This window comes from Xenopus tropicalis, chromosome 7 (assembly GCF_000004195.4).
Source record: "Xenopus tropicalis strain Nigerian chromosome 7, UCB_Xtro_10.0, whole genome shotgun sequence".
NCBI lineage: Eukaryota > Metazoa > Chordata > Amphibia > Anura > Pipidae > Xenopus > Xenopus tropicalis.
The window spans coordinates 90,515,672-90,529,993 of record NC_030683.2 but is presented as its reverse complement, the minus strand read 5'-3'; the positions used below and the strand labels follow the sequence as shown (position 1 = coordinate 90,529,993).

At 40.6% G+C, this 14,322-nt stretch overlaps 1 protein-coding gene across 1 annotated transcript; it reads right to left on the bottom strand.

Moving 5' to 3' along the window:
- Nucleotides 1-207: 207 nt before the first annotated feature.
- On the bottom strand, nt 208-11,134 carry pex10 (peroxisomal biogenesis factor 10). Its single transcript, XM_002936559.5, has 6 exons — nt 10,874-11,134; nt 9,370-9,450; nt 8,681-9,087; nt 6,292-6,467; nt 5,431-5,566; nt 208-4,847 (listed from the first exon to the last, which is right to left on the bottom strand). The coding sequence occupies exons 1-6, from the start codon at nt 10,977-10,979 to the stop codon at nt 4,779-4,781; spliced, it is 975 nt and encodes a 324-aa protein (XP_002936605.1). The 5' UTR covers nt 10,980-11,134; the 3' UTR covers nt 208-4,778.
- Between the last annotated feature and the right edge of the window lie 3,188 nt (nt 11,135-14,322).

Genomic DNA, 14,322 nt, shown 5'->3' with positions numbered 1-14,322 from the left:
CTTTCACACAGAATGTGGTTTGAATGCCAGTGGCAAGCCCTGCCCCATACCTGTCCCTCAATCAGTTGGTGTGCAGGCGTGCATGTGGTGTTTGTTCAAGAGGAGTTTGCTACATATACAGTATGTGCCTATTATGCATTTGCTTTGCCAATATCTGCCTACAGACATAATGCATGTATGGCATAATTCTACACAACAGAGTCCATATGTTATTCAAAAAGTTTTATTAAAATCTAGATATAAACCCAATTTCAGTCATGGCTTAGAACAATTAATAATCCACTGAAATACATTTGTCATGTTGGCACTGAATTAATACATACAATTATATAACATTCAAAAGTCACAGATAAATGATAAAAATAGGCATAGCATAGTAACAGTGGATAACCAATGCCTGCTGGGCTTCCCTGATGGCATCTGTATCTGTACAGCCCAAGTGCCACAGAACCAACACAACTAGGGTCCATTCATCTCATCAATGGGACATCACCACCCATATTAAGTCCTTTCAAAGAGTCTAGTTCACCTTTAAAATAACCTTTACCCCCAAATGTAATAAAAGGCACTAAGTTTGCCGGGAGTAGTAACCTGTAGCAACCAATAAGATGTTTGCTTTCAAACAGGTGACCAGAAAATGCTACCTGCTGATTTGTTGCTATCGGTTACTGCTCCTGGGCAAACATAGTGCCTTTTACATAAACCCGTTTTTATGTTATTCTTAGCAACTATTGGTCTTTTTTTTTCTTTTATTTGCTTTCCTTTTCTGCCTTTTTCCAGATTTCAAATAGGGGTTATTACCTCAGCAGCCGAAACACTATTAGTCTGTGCAGCTAAAGAGTTATTGTTTCTTACTTAGCCCTCTCCAATTCAGCTTCCTGTCTCTCATGCAAACCACTGCCAGCTTGCCAGGGTAAATTGGACCCTAGCAACCAGATAGCTGCTGAAATTCCAAACTGGAGATCTGCTCAACAAAAATCTGACTAATTCACTAACAAAAATTTTAAATGGAGACCAATTACAAACTGTCTAGGAATATCACTCATACTAAGATTATAAAGGTGAACTATCCCTTTAAGGCAAAATTATTTTTTTGTATGCAACTGCAATCAGAAGGACTTTGGATTAATGGGCACTTTATGACTGGCACTAAGATCTGCACAAGGCCTTTGGGTTGACCCGCCTGACATATTGAATTTTCTTATATTTTATTCAGGCAGAGATATTAATATAAAAACAGTGGTTTTATATTAGACCTATGACCTCCACATGTGGGCCACCTGGCTGTCAGGTCATCAGCAACAGTTAGCTTTATTTAAATATATCTGTAGTAATAAGTCGACTCAACTGGTTGTGTTTTTTTTGAAGATGTTTCGCCAGTCATCAGAATGCAGAATCGAGAGCACCAGGTGGATGACTGGCGAAACATCTTCAAGAAAAACACAGCAAGTCCAGTTGATTTGACTTATTACTACAGATATACCATGACCTGGATGAATGAGAATCTTCACAAACATATTTATTTAACTGTATCTTTCTGTCCAGGCCTTATCCTATTCATTTTACAGTCTGTTATTCCAAATACTGCCTGACAAGATAAAGGCCAAAATCTCCACCATACTAGAAGTTAATTGTACAGTAAAAAAAGTTCTTAAAAAGAAATATAAAAGCACAACAGGGTTTTGTAGCCACACACAGGCACCAGCTAGGCGGCCACTGTACAAATGTTATGTCTGACATCCCAGAAAGTGATAACGTGCACACAGTTAGAAATTCCACTCTGGACACAGATAATTAGGATTAAAAACAATTCAAGTAAAAATCCAAACAGTATGTAGTAGAAATCTATGCAGACTTTTTAACACTAGCTTAAAGGGATACTGATTTCACATATTTACTCCTCTTTCATAATACAGTTATATTTTGTTATATTGGAGGTTCAGATTTTCTATATAGTTTCTAAGTACAATGCATGGGTTTTAATTTTCTCAACAAAGCCTCCATATCTATTTCACTGATTGTTCAGCCAGCCAGTCACAGCAGTGTAGTAAATACTTAAAACCATTCAGATAAAGGAGATTTGACAGCTGTTTGGATCCCGAGTGTAAAATTCCTGCCATAAAGCAAGATAGGCTTCTGATATTTGCCAGAAAGGAAACAGAAATAGGCGAGTATCAGAAAATCAATTCCCTCATGCAAAGTACAAAAAGTGCCCCTAACTTTGAAAGCAATAAACTTAAACATGTTTTAGCTACTTTACACATAATATTTCACATTGTTTTCAAATAAAGGAAACACTTTGACAGCATCCCTTTAAACAACAAAGAGACATAAAATAACTGGGGGGTGGCAGTATTTTATGCTAATTCCAAGCACGGCTGCTTCTTTTCCTTTGCCTGCACCCAGAGACATTGTGTTGGCCTGGGGACAGGCACATGGAGTGAATTTCAGTTTTAAATTGCATAGCTGATGGTTCCGAAATCAGCTCTGTGTGCCTGCACCCAGGCTGACGAAATAGCTAAATGAACCCTATGTAGCATTAGCTTCCAACAACTAACCAGTCAATCTAATTGCCTGGCCTCAGACTGGTACTAATCTTTAATTAGCACTAGTGCCAAGGGTACTTTTGTCTATAGTAGGCCTCCCAGTCTTGCACCAGGCTTCCGAGTGTCCCTTGTGAAAGTTTAAACTTGGTATATGCACAGCATCTTGGTGGTTGGAGAAAGCCAAAAGTAGCCCCCTGGCCAGGGACCTTTTTTAGAAAGAAAGCCCCAGCCTGGAGTAGCATGTTAGCAATTAAATAAAAAATAAAGGGGTTCTAGCAAATTGGCATCCCCCAGTAATTTTATATTTCCTTGTCCCTTAAAGCTTTAAGGTCTACTTATAAAACTCTAAGCAGTTACCTCTTTGAGGATTATATACTGCAGTATCAATGCAAGCTTGATATGCATGTCCAAATTGTGCTTTGTAAGCATATTTATAAAGGTGTATAAAACACATGCAAATGAAATATGTCAAACATCACAGTACTGGTTATTTATAAAGGTGTGAAAATGCTTTATGCAAACATGTAGCCTTGTGTAAAATTCTGATGTAAAGAGAGGCATTGCCTTGAAAAACTGGTATTGAGTTTTTTAGGCCACTTTTTCCACCTGAATTTGCCTCATTGATTTCAATAGGTTATGCTTGGTCTATGGTTGTGTAAAAAAGAATCGAGTACAGTTTTTTAGAATAACAAAAATTACAAACCATTAGACATAACACAATTAGCTGTCTGAAATAGATGATGCAAGATGATAATTCAGACTTGGGGAAGTCATTATATACCTTTTTTGGCATAAAATATTTTACAGACCTTTATAAATAAGTCCCTTAGGATAATGATACATAAGGTTATTTGCAGTGGTCTCTCACACAAGTTTTTCAGCTCTTTGGGCGGGAGACAAAAAAATGACCCCTTCATTTGCTTTGAAGTGCCAATTTATATTTAAAGATAATTGATAGTTGATTTGGAGCACATTTCCCCCACTCCAAGAGCTTCAAAATGCTCCAAGTTGTACTGCATGTGATCCCCTGCATTGTTTCATCCAACATAGGGCATCTTTGCAGCTTAATCACATACTATTCAACAGCAAAAATGATTCCACCCCCTTAATAATAAAATTGAAAAAAAAAAATTTGAGAAAACAGTAAGTACCAGGGTTATTTCTGGACACATCTGTTAAGCGCTACAAGTTTCTGCATGCCAAACTATTTCTAAGTAGTTCAATAATGCTTAGCACGGCACTAGAACCCAGGTATAGTGTTGTTAGCAAATCATAACTCAGAAGCTGGAACTTGCTGTAAAAGATAATAGAGATGAAAAACAGATACCCCACTTACAGAATCTCAGCCTGATTTGTTGGAAAATTTGATTATTGGTTAAATAATTTCTTTTCATGTGCATTAAAATTCCTTCTAAAACATTTCATATTACGTCTGTGCTATATAAACAACACCACCACTGAAAAATGTAAATTACTCTTACTAGTCACACTCTGCTGCTGTTGTTCGAATTAGATTTACAAAAACATTTTAGGCTCTCGGCAGAGTGCAATGTTGGTAGTCCACCTTACCATGATTCATTCAGCTTGGAGCATGCAAAGGTTTGATGTACTATAGACTATGGTTATGATTTGATGACCACGTCATGCGGAAAGCATCACTGACCCTGTAATAAAGAGAAAATGGAAGTCTGATGAAGACTTCCCAAATGGCATTTGCAAATATTAAGGCTCCCATAAGGTTTCCCAGAGCTTTGGGATATTATTTAGTAATTCATGCTCCAGCATTTCGGTAGGCACTTCTGCGAGAGAGGGTCTTTTGTTTTAATGACTTCTCCTTTAAAGTAGATTCCATTAAGTTTAGTATGTGCTGTCTTTCTAAAATGCTCATGCTGCAACAATGTTAAAAAATATTTTCCCACTTGTACACAGAGAATAAAATAAGTCTTTTCTTTACCTTTTTTAACCAATCATTATACAGGGATATCTATGTCCACAACATGCCATACACATTTCAGTACTTGGCTTCACTACACAAGCAATTAGATTTCAGGTAGTCCTTTATGGCACACTTTAGGAAGACCGTGTTAGTTACAGTTGTGACTGGCATTAACTTGGTTTAGAATTGTTGTACAGCAACAGAAATGGTTTCTACTAAACAAGAAAAGCAAAGTGCTGTGCTGGAAGACTCCTCTTACTGAAAAAAACCTTAAGGCCCAAGTAGATTTCTGAATATCATCGGTAGTGACGTAAATAGACGAGTTTCTGCGGGCTAAATTTTTCTCGGCAGAGAGGGCATTCCGTCTAAGAAAAAAAACAGTTGCATTTTGATTGTCAGGACATGTTCAATTAAAGGGTGTTGCATGCAATGCAAATGACCTGTTGGATGTCCAAAGAATTTAGCAGTAAGTACACCTACAGACTACCAAGTACCCCCCGCTCATTCAAAATACCATAGTGGGTGAGGGCAGTGCTTATTAGGTACCTTCTAGATGTACGAACTCTTTTGTTGTACATCTACCGTGCTGAAAAGCATGCAAATTCACTGTTAAATTCACTGTTAAACTTTATTAAGATATAATTTTATGCCTTCAAATACGTATACAAACCAATGCGTATTCATGCTTACAGTAGCTGCCAAAAATGCAATACTGTTTACTGTGCATTTTTCTACTGTAACCCTAATTTATTTAGTGTGCAGACCCTGGGGCTCATTTTTAAACACTGCAACTACCTGCAGCTGATAAACATCTAGTCACTGATTGACTGGTATGGGTTTTTGCCCAGGTGTTAAACTGCCTGCTGATGATAAATGATCCCCCTAGACTCTTAAGGTGGTCTGTCTTTTACTAGCATCTCTAGTATAGTACTTGCACCCTAGTCTCACCTTGGTGTTACACCATTCCGTGATGCACTCCCAGCAGAAAAGATGGCCACAGGGTGTGGCTGTGCAGTGTCTGCGCACTTCTAAGCACAATGTGCACTTTGCACGGCGCTTATATGATTTCTCGTGTGGTGGTGCTCTATGGATATAAAGAAAGGTGGGAAAAAATTGAGACTTTAATGGCAAAGTTCAGCATTATATTAACCAAGTGATCATCACTACTTTGTGTGGCTTTGCATTTATTAGCTTTAGAAACAGATCAATTAATATTCATGTGATCATGGAAAAACAAAGGAAGGAAGTATTCATAATAATATCAACTAAACGCAACTGTGTTTTTTTTTTCCCAAAATCATAATTTTATAATAAATCTGCCACTTAGTATGCTACCCCTTTTTGGACTACAACTGACACTGTCTGGTTGGGTGAACCCACTGACACTATCAACCAATTCCACCATATGGCAGGTGGTTATTACAAAGTCCTGTTTAGGCCTCTGTTGCTTCCTAACTTGTGTGTTTGCATAAAGCGCAAGCTAGGAGTTGACTACGAGCATCCCTTCGGCCACCGCTTGTGCATGCAGCGCTGTCAAACGTAGGCATAGCTTTATTCAAGGAGGTAGCCGCAAGTCTCTGAGCAGCAATTCAATGAAGGCAATGTGCAAAGTGCATTGAATAAATGGAAAACCAAATTTCAAGCAAAGTCCCTCCATGTTGGTGATGTAATTACAACAAACCAATCTACCTGTGAGGTTACTGAGCAGGGCCTGGCAAGATCTAGGTCAAGAACATTCAGGCCAAGATGAAAAAAGATTAATATATACATGAGAATTATGATTTCCATATGGTTTATTAATGTACTTACCTCTGGTATGACATACGGCGAAGCAGTTTCCATTTCTGCTGGGCCTCCTGCCTCTGTTGAAAACTGTTAATCTGAACCCAAAGCAGCAGCATGAGATGAAGCAATGAGATTGCACCAAGAAAAGTGTAACTTCTGTCCACAAGCTGATCATCTCCAACTGACCTCCGTACACGAAGCTGTGGAAAGATTTAATAAAAGACTTTAGGATAAAATGAAAAGATTGGTGCAAACTGCTCTGTAAAAAGTTACTACATAACCCACATTGAATTGCTTTGTGATGTTTGGAGGCAGGCTGAGGACAGTTGATTACTGTTACTTTTTTAGAGTCTCAAAGTAGTCAGCCAAATCAGCACGAGAACATGGGGCCAGGCTTTTCTAACTGTTCCAAACCATATTATTATATTAAAAATCATGAAAAGGCTACATATTTTAAATCGATGTTTATTTCAAAGCTGCTTGACATTATGTTTACTTTTCAAAAAGCTTAAGTTGTGGGTGGAGTTCCTCTTTAAGGCTGATGCCACACGCGGCGTAGGGCTGATTTTTTCGGCAAGCGGAAAACCGCTTGCCGAAAAATCAGCCCTACGCCTGCTACTTGTGCCTGCACCCGAATGAATGGGATACGCTGGGGTGCAGGCACATGTAGCCGATATACGCATGAAAACGCGAGAGAATGCAAAGTCTCGCGTTTTCATGCGTATATCGGCTACATGTGCCTGCACCCGAGTGTATCCCATTCATTCGGGTGCAGGCACAAGTAGGAGGCGTAGGGATGAATTTTCGGCAAGCGTTTATCCGCTTGCCGAAAATTTCAGCCCTACGCCTCGTGTGGCATTAGCCTAATGTTTTCGATGGGTGTTAAAGCTGCTACTTGACTTCAATGAGCCCTAACACCCCACTGATAATTCATATGTTCGTATATTCGTATAAACAGACATTTATTTATGATGTCCCCCTTTTTTTTTGAGGCTGAAGCAGCAAGAAAAGCTAGCTCTACTGCCTAAAAAGTGCTTTGCGCAGGCAGGTAGCTCCATGCTCCCATAGAAAATAAAGGAGCAGCCACACAATTCCTTGCTCGCCATAGGACAGCACGCTGCACTTATGGTCTTGGAGATTGTGACATAACAAACTGTATAAGTTGGATGAAACTATTAGATATTTCTGTTTATGCTGAAATGTACCCCCTGCCCCCCTCCTACCTGTTATAGCAAATGCATTGTGTAGGTTAATCTCATCTAGGTGTGTATTGTGTGTAGCCAGCCAGCTCTGTCTGGCCCTCCCCATGTAATTGCCCCTATTGTGAGGGCACACAGAGCCAGACCCCATAGTGACACAATACACATAGTTACCCCTTGTGAGAGAAGTGCTCTGTCTAGTAAATGCAAAAGACTGAACTGGGCATGCTCACTAGGTGGCTTCCCATAGGCACAGTGGGATTAGCTATGATTGGCCCCTCTGGAAGCTGCCTTTGGGTTGGCAGAAGGAGTCAAATCCTGTTTTGGTTTTACGACAGGGGCTGTTCCCTTTCTGGCTCCAAAGGTGGCTGCCAAGAGTTCCAAGGAGCCTTTTGTCTGGGGTGTAACCTTAGCTACGGCAGGACCCCCTCCCCTGTGTTCCCCTGGAATCTACCTTAGCTGCGGCAAGAAGATTCCCCCCAACTGTGTGTATTTCCCTATTCCCTAAGGAACAAGAGTGCAGGCTGGCTACCACCTACTGGCTTATGGAAACCTGCTGATGGCTACTTGCCATTTCTCCAATAAACGCCTCATCCTGTGATACCAACTGTTTGCTCTTTGGGTCCTGCCCTATGTCTGGGAACTCACGGCCCTGAGGTTGTGACATAATTTCTTTTGGGGTGCCCCTTACTCCATTCCCAGAACTGACTGCTCTGATAGACATTGGGGAATGCTGAGCAATGCTTTCCTCTTGGTCCTGCTCCTGGTCCTCTCCAGCCAGCAACAACTCAGGTAGTGGGGAATCCTCATCTCTTCCCTCCTTGGAGCTTTTTTCAAACTGAGCAGCTCCAGGCTCCACACAATTAGGGCAATTACATGGGGAGGGCCAGACAGAGCCGGCTGGCTACACACAATACACACCTAGATGAGATTAACCTACACAATGCATTTGCTATAACAGGTAGGAGGGGGGCAGGGGGTACATTTCAGCATAAACAGAAATATCTAATAGTTTCATCCAACTTATACAGTTTGTTATGTCACAGAGATGGTACTTCTGCACTAGCAGAAATCAGTGTCCATATCAATTTAAAATGACCGGTAAAGACATTAAATTGTTAACACAATCTTTATTATTATTATTATTATTAACATTTATTTATAAAGCGCCAACGTATTCCGCAGCGCTGTACAATAAGTATAGATCTACTCACGTAACTGATGCCTGTGACACGTTTGGCAAGATGATAGAATGCTCCATTCATATAGAATATAGCAAGATGCAGCCTTTTCAAGAAAGCAATACTCTGTCTGACAATATAGACAGCCTTTACCAAAGTCTTCTTTTGCTGTTCTGATAAGGCAGCAATCTTTCGATGCACCCATTTCCACATCCATGACCTTCGATGAGATCCTGATGACAAACCACTGTGTGACGATCTTACTCCATCTGTTTCTATCTGAAGTTCATGTTCCAAGCGCACTAACTCCTTGTCCAAGAAGTAAGGGAGCAATGTATGGCAGCAGATAAGCGCTGTACGTTGAAACAACGAAGGAACTTTTCTTTTAGATAAATCAACCTGAACAATATTGACATACTCTTCTCCCAGTGTTTGGTACCCTAGAAAATGCAACTACAATTAAAGACATGCGACATAAAGCATACTAACATGCATTTTTGTGCAGGTGTTATAAAAACTACAGCTATTATTTCTTATTGGACTATTGGCCAAAAGGACTAAGGTAGGAACTAAGTCAATTCTTGCCCCTACTAGCAAGGGCATAAGGCGAAATTTCAGATGCACCGGATAGGTAAGCATCTGTTATCAATTCATAAAAGTAAGAGACATACTTGATTAATTTTAGCAGGCTAGTCATAAAGGAATGCCAGCAAGGATTGTACCTGAAAATGTTGTTAGACAATAGTATGCAAGATCAGAGAATAACTCGATTTCCTTTCTCCACTGCAGCCATTTTTTTGCACCTACAGAAATGTAAGACATTTATTAACAGGAAATGTTTTACAGGTCAACCATACCAGATAGTTTGCTTTATAAATAATGAACACAACACTAACGATAGGAATAAGCTCATACAGAAACATATAGCCACATTCTGCAGAAAACACAGTATACAGCCATATACAGTGTCTTGCAAAAATATTCATGATTTATTGGTAACTATGTACCAGCTTTGCACTGTTTGGGAGTGATTTTGGCCTTGCAGATTTGTTCCAGGTACTTCATGTCAATCCAATACATTGACAGTGCCACAGATTCTCACCTGGAAAGTGATCAGGCCTGGGCCAGCACTCCTTTTAAATAAAATACACCTGCCCATGGTATTTTCCATTGGGGCTCTGTGCCACCTTTGTGCCCTTTTCCCAGGGATCCCTAGCTCCACCCTGGGCTGGCAAATTTTCGGAATATACTAATGTTATACGTGAATTTCCATAACACTAAGCAACACATGCACAGTGTCCCTGTCCTTTATAGTGACAGTATACATCCTTTTTAAAAAAGGTTTAATGAATAGAGCTTGTGCTGCACATATGTCTTGCATGTTTTTAATTAGGAAATAAGGATGGTTTCGTTATTTATTGCTTTAAACAGGGCAAATTTGAAAATGAAACTTTAAAAACTTTAAAGAACAGGCTGTAACTTGCAGGGGGGGGGAGAGGGTGAACTTACAGAGGGCTCCTCATTTGACTGCTGGTTTGTTTGATTTTGTTTTTTTGGTTCAGTAAGCAGAATGTGGCTTTATTTTCAAATGTAGCCCTGTTTATTGCGAGAAATAAAGCCATAAACATGTCCCAATTAAAACAATAGGCAAAAAGTGTGTCTAGCCCAAGTTCTATTTACTGAACCAGTGTTGAAAGTGAGGGCTTCCTGTCACTTTTGGCTTTTCTTTTCTCCTCATGATTTAAAAAGTGCTCTCACTTTCTTCTTTTGATTATTTTACATACCCCATGTTCTTTATTCATTACCCATATGTACTCTCCTTCCACTATGGTTTCCCATTCTTTACTCACTTTGCCCCTTTTTGTAACCCTTTTGTTCCCTTTCACCCCTCATTCATAGCCTGCAGACATGAGAGTGTGCAACAGACACATAGTAAACACGATCAATAGCATTCCCTATAAAATTCACTTTCCATGCAACCCAGTGGCCTGTGATCCATTTTCACTAATGACACTACATACCCCACATGTAACCAAAAGCACTGTTTGCCCAGGTAACCCATAGCAACGACGAGATGATTCTATTTAAACATGTCAGCTAAACGCTGCCTCCTGATTGGCTGCTATTGATTACTACACTTGACCAAATTAAATGCATCATATAACATAATGTCAGTCTCCTATGCACAGGGAATCAACATTGCCAGACTCCAGAGCAGAGCCTTACCGGCAAAAGCCTGGCACACCTCATGAGCCTGGCCCCTCAGGCTGCCCTGGAACTGCTCATCCTTCTGGCTGCTGCGGATAAGCTGAGGCCTGTTGGCAGAGGACATACTGCCCAATAGCCCCGCTTTTAGCGGGACACTTCCGACTTGCCTAGCCCAGCCAGCAGTCCCAGATCGCTACTATCATGTCACGCAAAGCAGCTAACTGCGCTCATTGGCTCCTTGCCATGTGACGTAAAGACGATCCCGCCGCATCTCATCACGCGAGATTGTGGCGTCACGACTATAAGTTGACGCAGTGACGCATCACGTAGCTACAGTGTTGAAGTGGGGAGCTGAGCGGTGTGCTTTAGCAGTCTTAATAGAATCTGCTCTTGTTAGAGAACTTTTTGTTTTTGTGTTTGTTGGCTGCTATGCACCTCTGCTCCCCTTATGTCCTCAAGCAAGGGCAAGACATGTTTAAAACAAATGTTAATTTAGTAGAAGAAAATGGGTAAAAAATGACCAAAATTAATCTTTTTCTTTTGTTGCCACTGGATCTAACTTCAAAGCCTACAGCAATCTATAATTTTCAGGCTCTTTTTTTTTTTTTACCGTGGAGTTAGAGGCTCCCAGACTTTTTTGCTAATTGCTAACAGTACCTGCTGCATCAATTTGACAAAAAAGAAAACGGTTTTCTGCAAACAAGGGCCATATTTATCACAAATCAGTGACAGAACAATGGCTAATTTAGGAGAAGACAATGGGTGAAACTGACCAAAACTAATTGTTTACTCTGGTCTTAAATCTGAGGCGTGCAGGGTTCCTGTCAGTTTGCAACAGAGTTTGGGGCCCCAAAAGGGTGCGGTTGAACGCTGGTGCTGGCGGGGGCTTCTGCTGTTTCACTGAGGAGTTAGACTACACCTGCTGTCACCCACAGTTACTCATAAACAGACCTTCAGTTATGTTGAGTTCCGGGCCAGTGTCACAATTTAGGGACAATGGGTGTTTTTTTAGGCAATAACAATTCAGCAGAAAGTTCCGGTGTCCCAACAGGACACCGGTGCTAGTGGTTTTCCCTGTTACACAGAGTTACCGTTATGTTACAGCCCATTGTTTTATGTGAAGGCTAGGACAATATTTTTCACAATTTAGGGGTACCATGTGGGCAGGGCTGTGGAGTCGGAGGCAATTTTGGGTACCTGGAGTCAGAGTCGGCAAAAAATGAACCGACTCCTACTAAATTTAAATGGGAATAAAAAAAATCAAGTTTAAATGTCCCAATTAAAAAACAGTCATAATTAATTACTTCTCTGCTATAAGAATAAAGCCCAATGCATGCAGTGCATAAACGAACACGTTGAGCGACCATGAAGCATGCTTTTCATTGACTGTATGCTTCACTAAATTGGATGTAACGCACAGTTAAGGTGCGGCAGCTCCACTGCGTCGTGTTCTTCTGTTACAGGGAACACAATGCCCACTGTGAACCTAGCCTAACTCTCACTCATAACTAATTAAGTAAAAAAAATTTGCAGGACTAGAAATACTTGAAGGGAATGGATAGTCAATAGTTTAAAGGAACAGTAACACCAAAAAAGTGTATAAAAGTAACTAAAATATAATGTGCTGCTGCCCTGCACTGTGTGTTTACTTCAGAAAATCTACTATAATTTATATAAATAAGCTGCTGTGTAGTATGGGGGCAGCCATTCCTGCACTGGTACAGCTGGGGTGTTTGCTACAGAAACCCTACTATAGTTATATAAATACCCTGCTGTGTAGCCCCAGGGACAGCCGTTCCTGCACTGGTACAGCTGGGGTGTTTGCTACAGAAACCCTACTATAGTTTATATAAATACCCCGCTGTGTAGCCCCAGGGACAGCCGTTCCTGCACTGGTACAGCTGGGGTGTTTGCTACAGAAACCCTACTATAGTTTATATAAATACCCCGCTGTGTATCCCCGGGACAGCCATTCCTGCACTGGTACAGCTGGGGTGTTTGCTACAGAAACCCTACTATAGTTTATATAAATACCCTGCTGTGTAGCCCCAGGGACAGCCGTTCCTGCACTGGTACAGCTGGGGTGTTTGCTACAGAAACCCTACTATAGTTTATATAAATAAATAAAATGTTCTGAAAGCTTGCTATGATTATCTTAGCCAATAAAGGTATCACCTTTATACCACTTTTGTTATTTTTTTATTTCAATTATTCAGATGCTTAAGAAAATGGTTGGTCCTACAGTTACTGCTACAGGAACTACATTAAAAATGACCAGGCATGCAAGACAATAAACTTGAAAATATTAATACTTTAGCACTTTACAGTGATGTCAAGACTGATTCGCCTGTCACATCACTGCATTGAGATCAGCACATCGATCAGCACATGTGCATTTTGTTGCCGTATCAATTGGAGTGAGCAGGAAGCCTGCGCTAAACACTGCACATCATTCAGACCAGCTGACAAAAATACCTTAACCATAAAGTAATTTGGGGGGGGCTGCAAGGGACAAACAGATAAGGTACAGGATAATGTGGATCAAAGTGGCTTAATATAAATTAGGGTAAGTTACCGAAGTGTGAAGTAAAAGGAATCCTTTGTAATTATTTTAGATGCTTTAACTCTAGTACTCCCCAGGCCCTACTTTCCTTTCCTAATGACCCACACCCACTTATTCCCCCTTGCATTCACCATGCCCCTCCCTTCCCTTTAAATCATCGCTCCAGATTACATTCCCTAACCCTAGCACTTCCCATGCCCATCCCAACTACACTAAAAAAATCTCAAAAAACATTGTGTCCTCCTCCCTGATTCAATCCTTGTCCTCTCCCCAACTTCTGTCCCAGCCCCATGCCCCCTAATTATTTTAGATGCTTTAACTCTAGTACTCTAGTGCACACTCTATGTGTGTTTTATGTATGGAGTATGTTTGTTGTGTGTGTACAGTATGTGTGTGTGCGTGTGTATGCATTCCTTGAATAGGGGAACACTGAGATACATTTCTTTACTATTATCCGCTAACATTTCTAGGTGCTTTATAGGGCCATTTTACTTGCAGCACAGCCCATAGGCATATATATAATATTGAGAATAGATGGCGGCAGTTCAGTGTATTTACAGAGCTTACATTGCTAACAGTGTAGGAGCAGCTGACTGCACTACAGATGAGACTGGCTTAGAAGCACCCCCAAATGCCTGTGTTTTTATATACAGCCTTACTGTTCTCCCATTCAACAAACCAGTAACCAGTGTCAGGATGTTTTTATATCATGGTACTTTACCAAATGTATCCGAATACTGAACCAGCCCATACGCCCAGGATGTAGCAATGTACTTAGTGTACAAGGCTACTGTTACTAGTACAATTAGGACCCCATTGATCCAAGGATTGTACTGATTGCCATTTTGGAGTCAGGAAGGAATTTTTTTCCCCCTTCTAAAGCAAATTAGAGACTGCTTCAGCA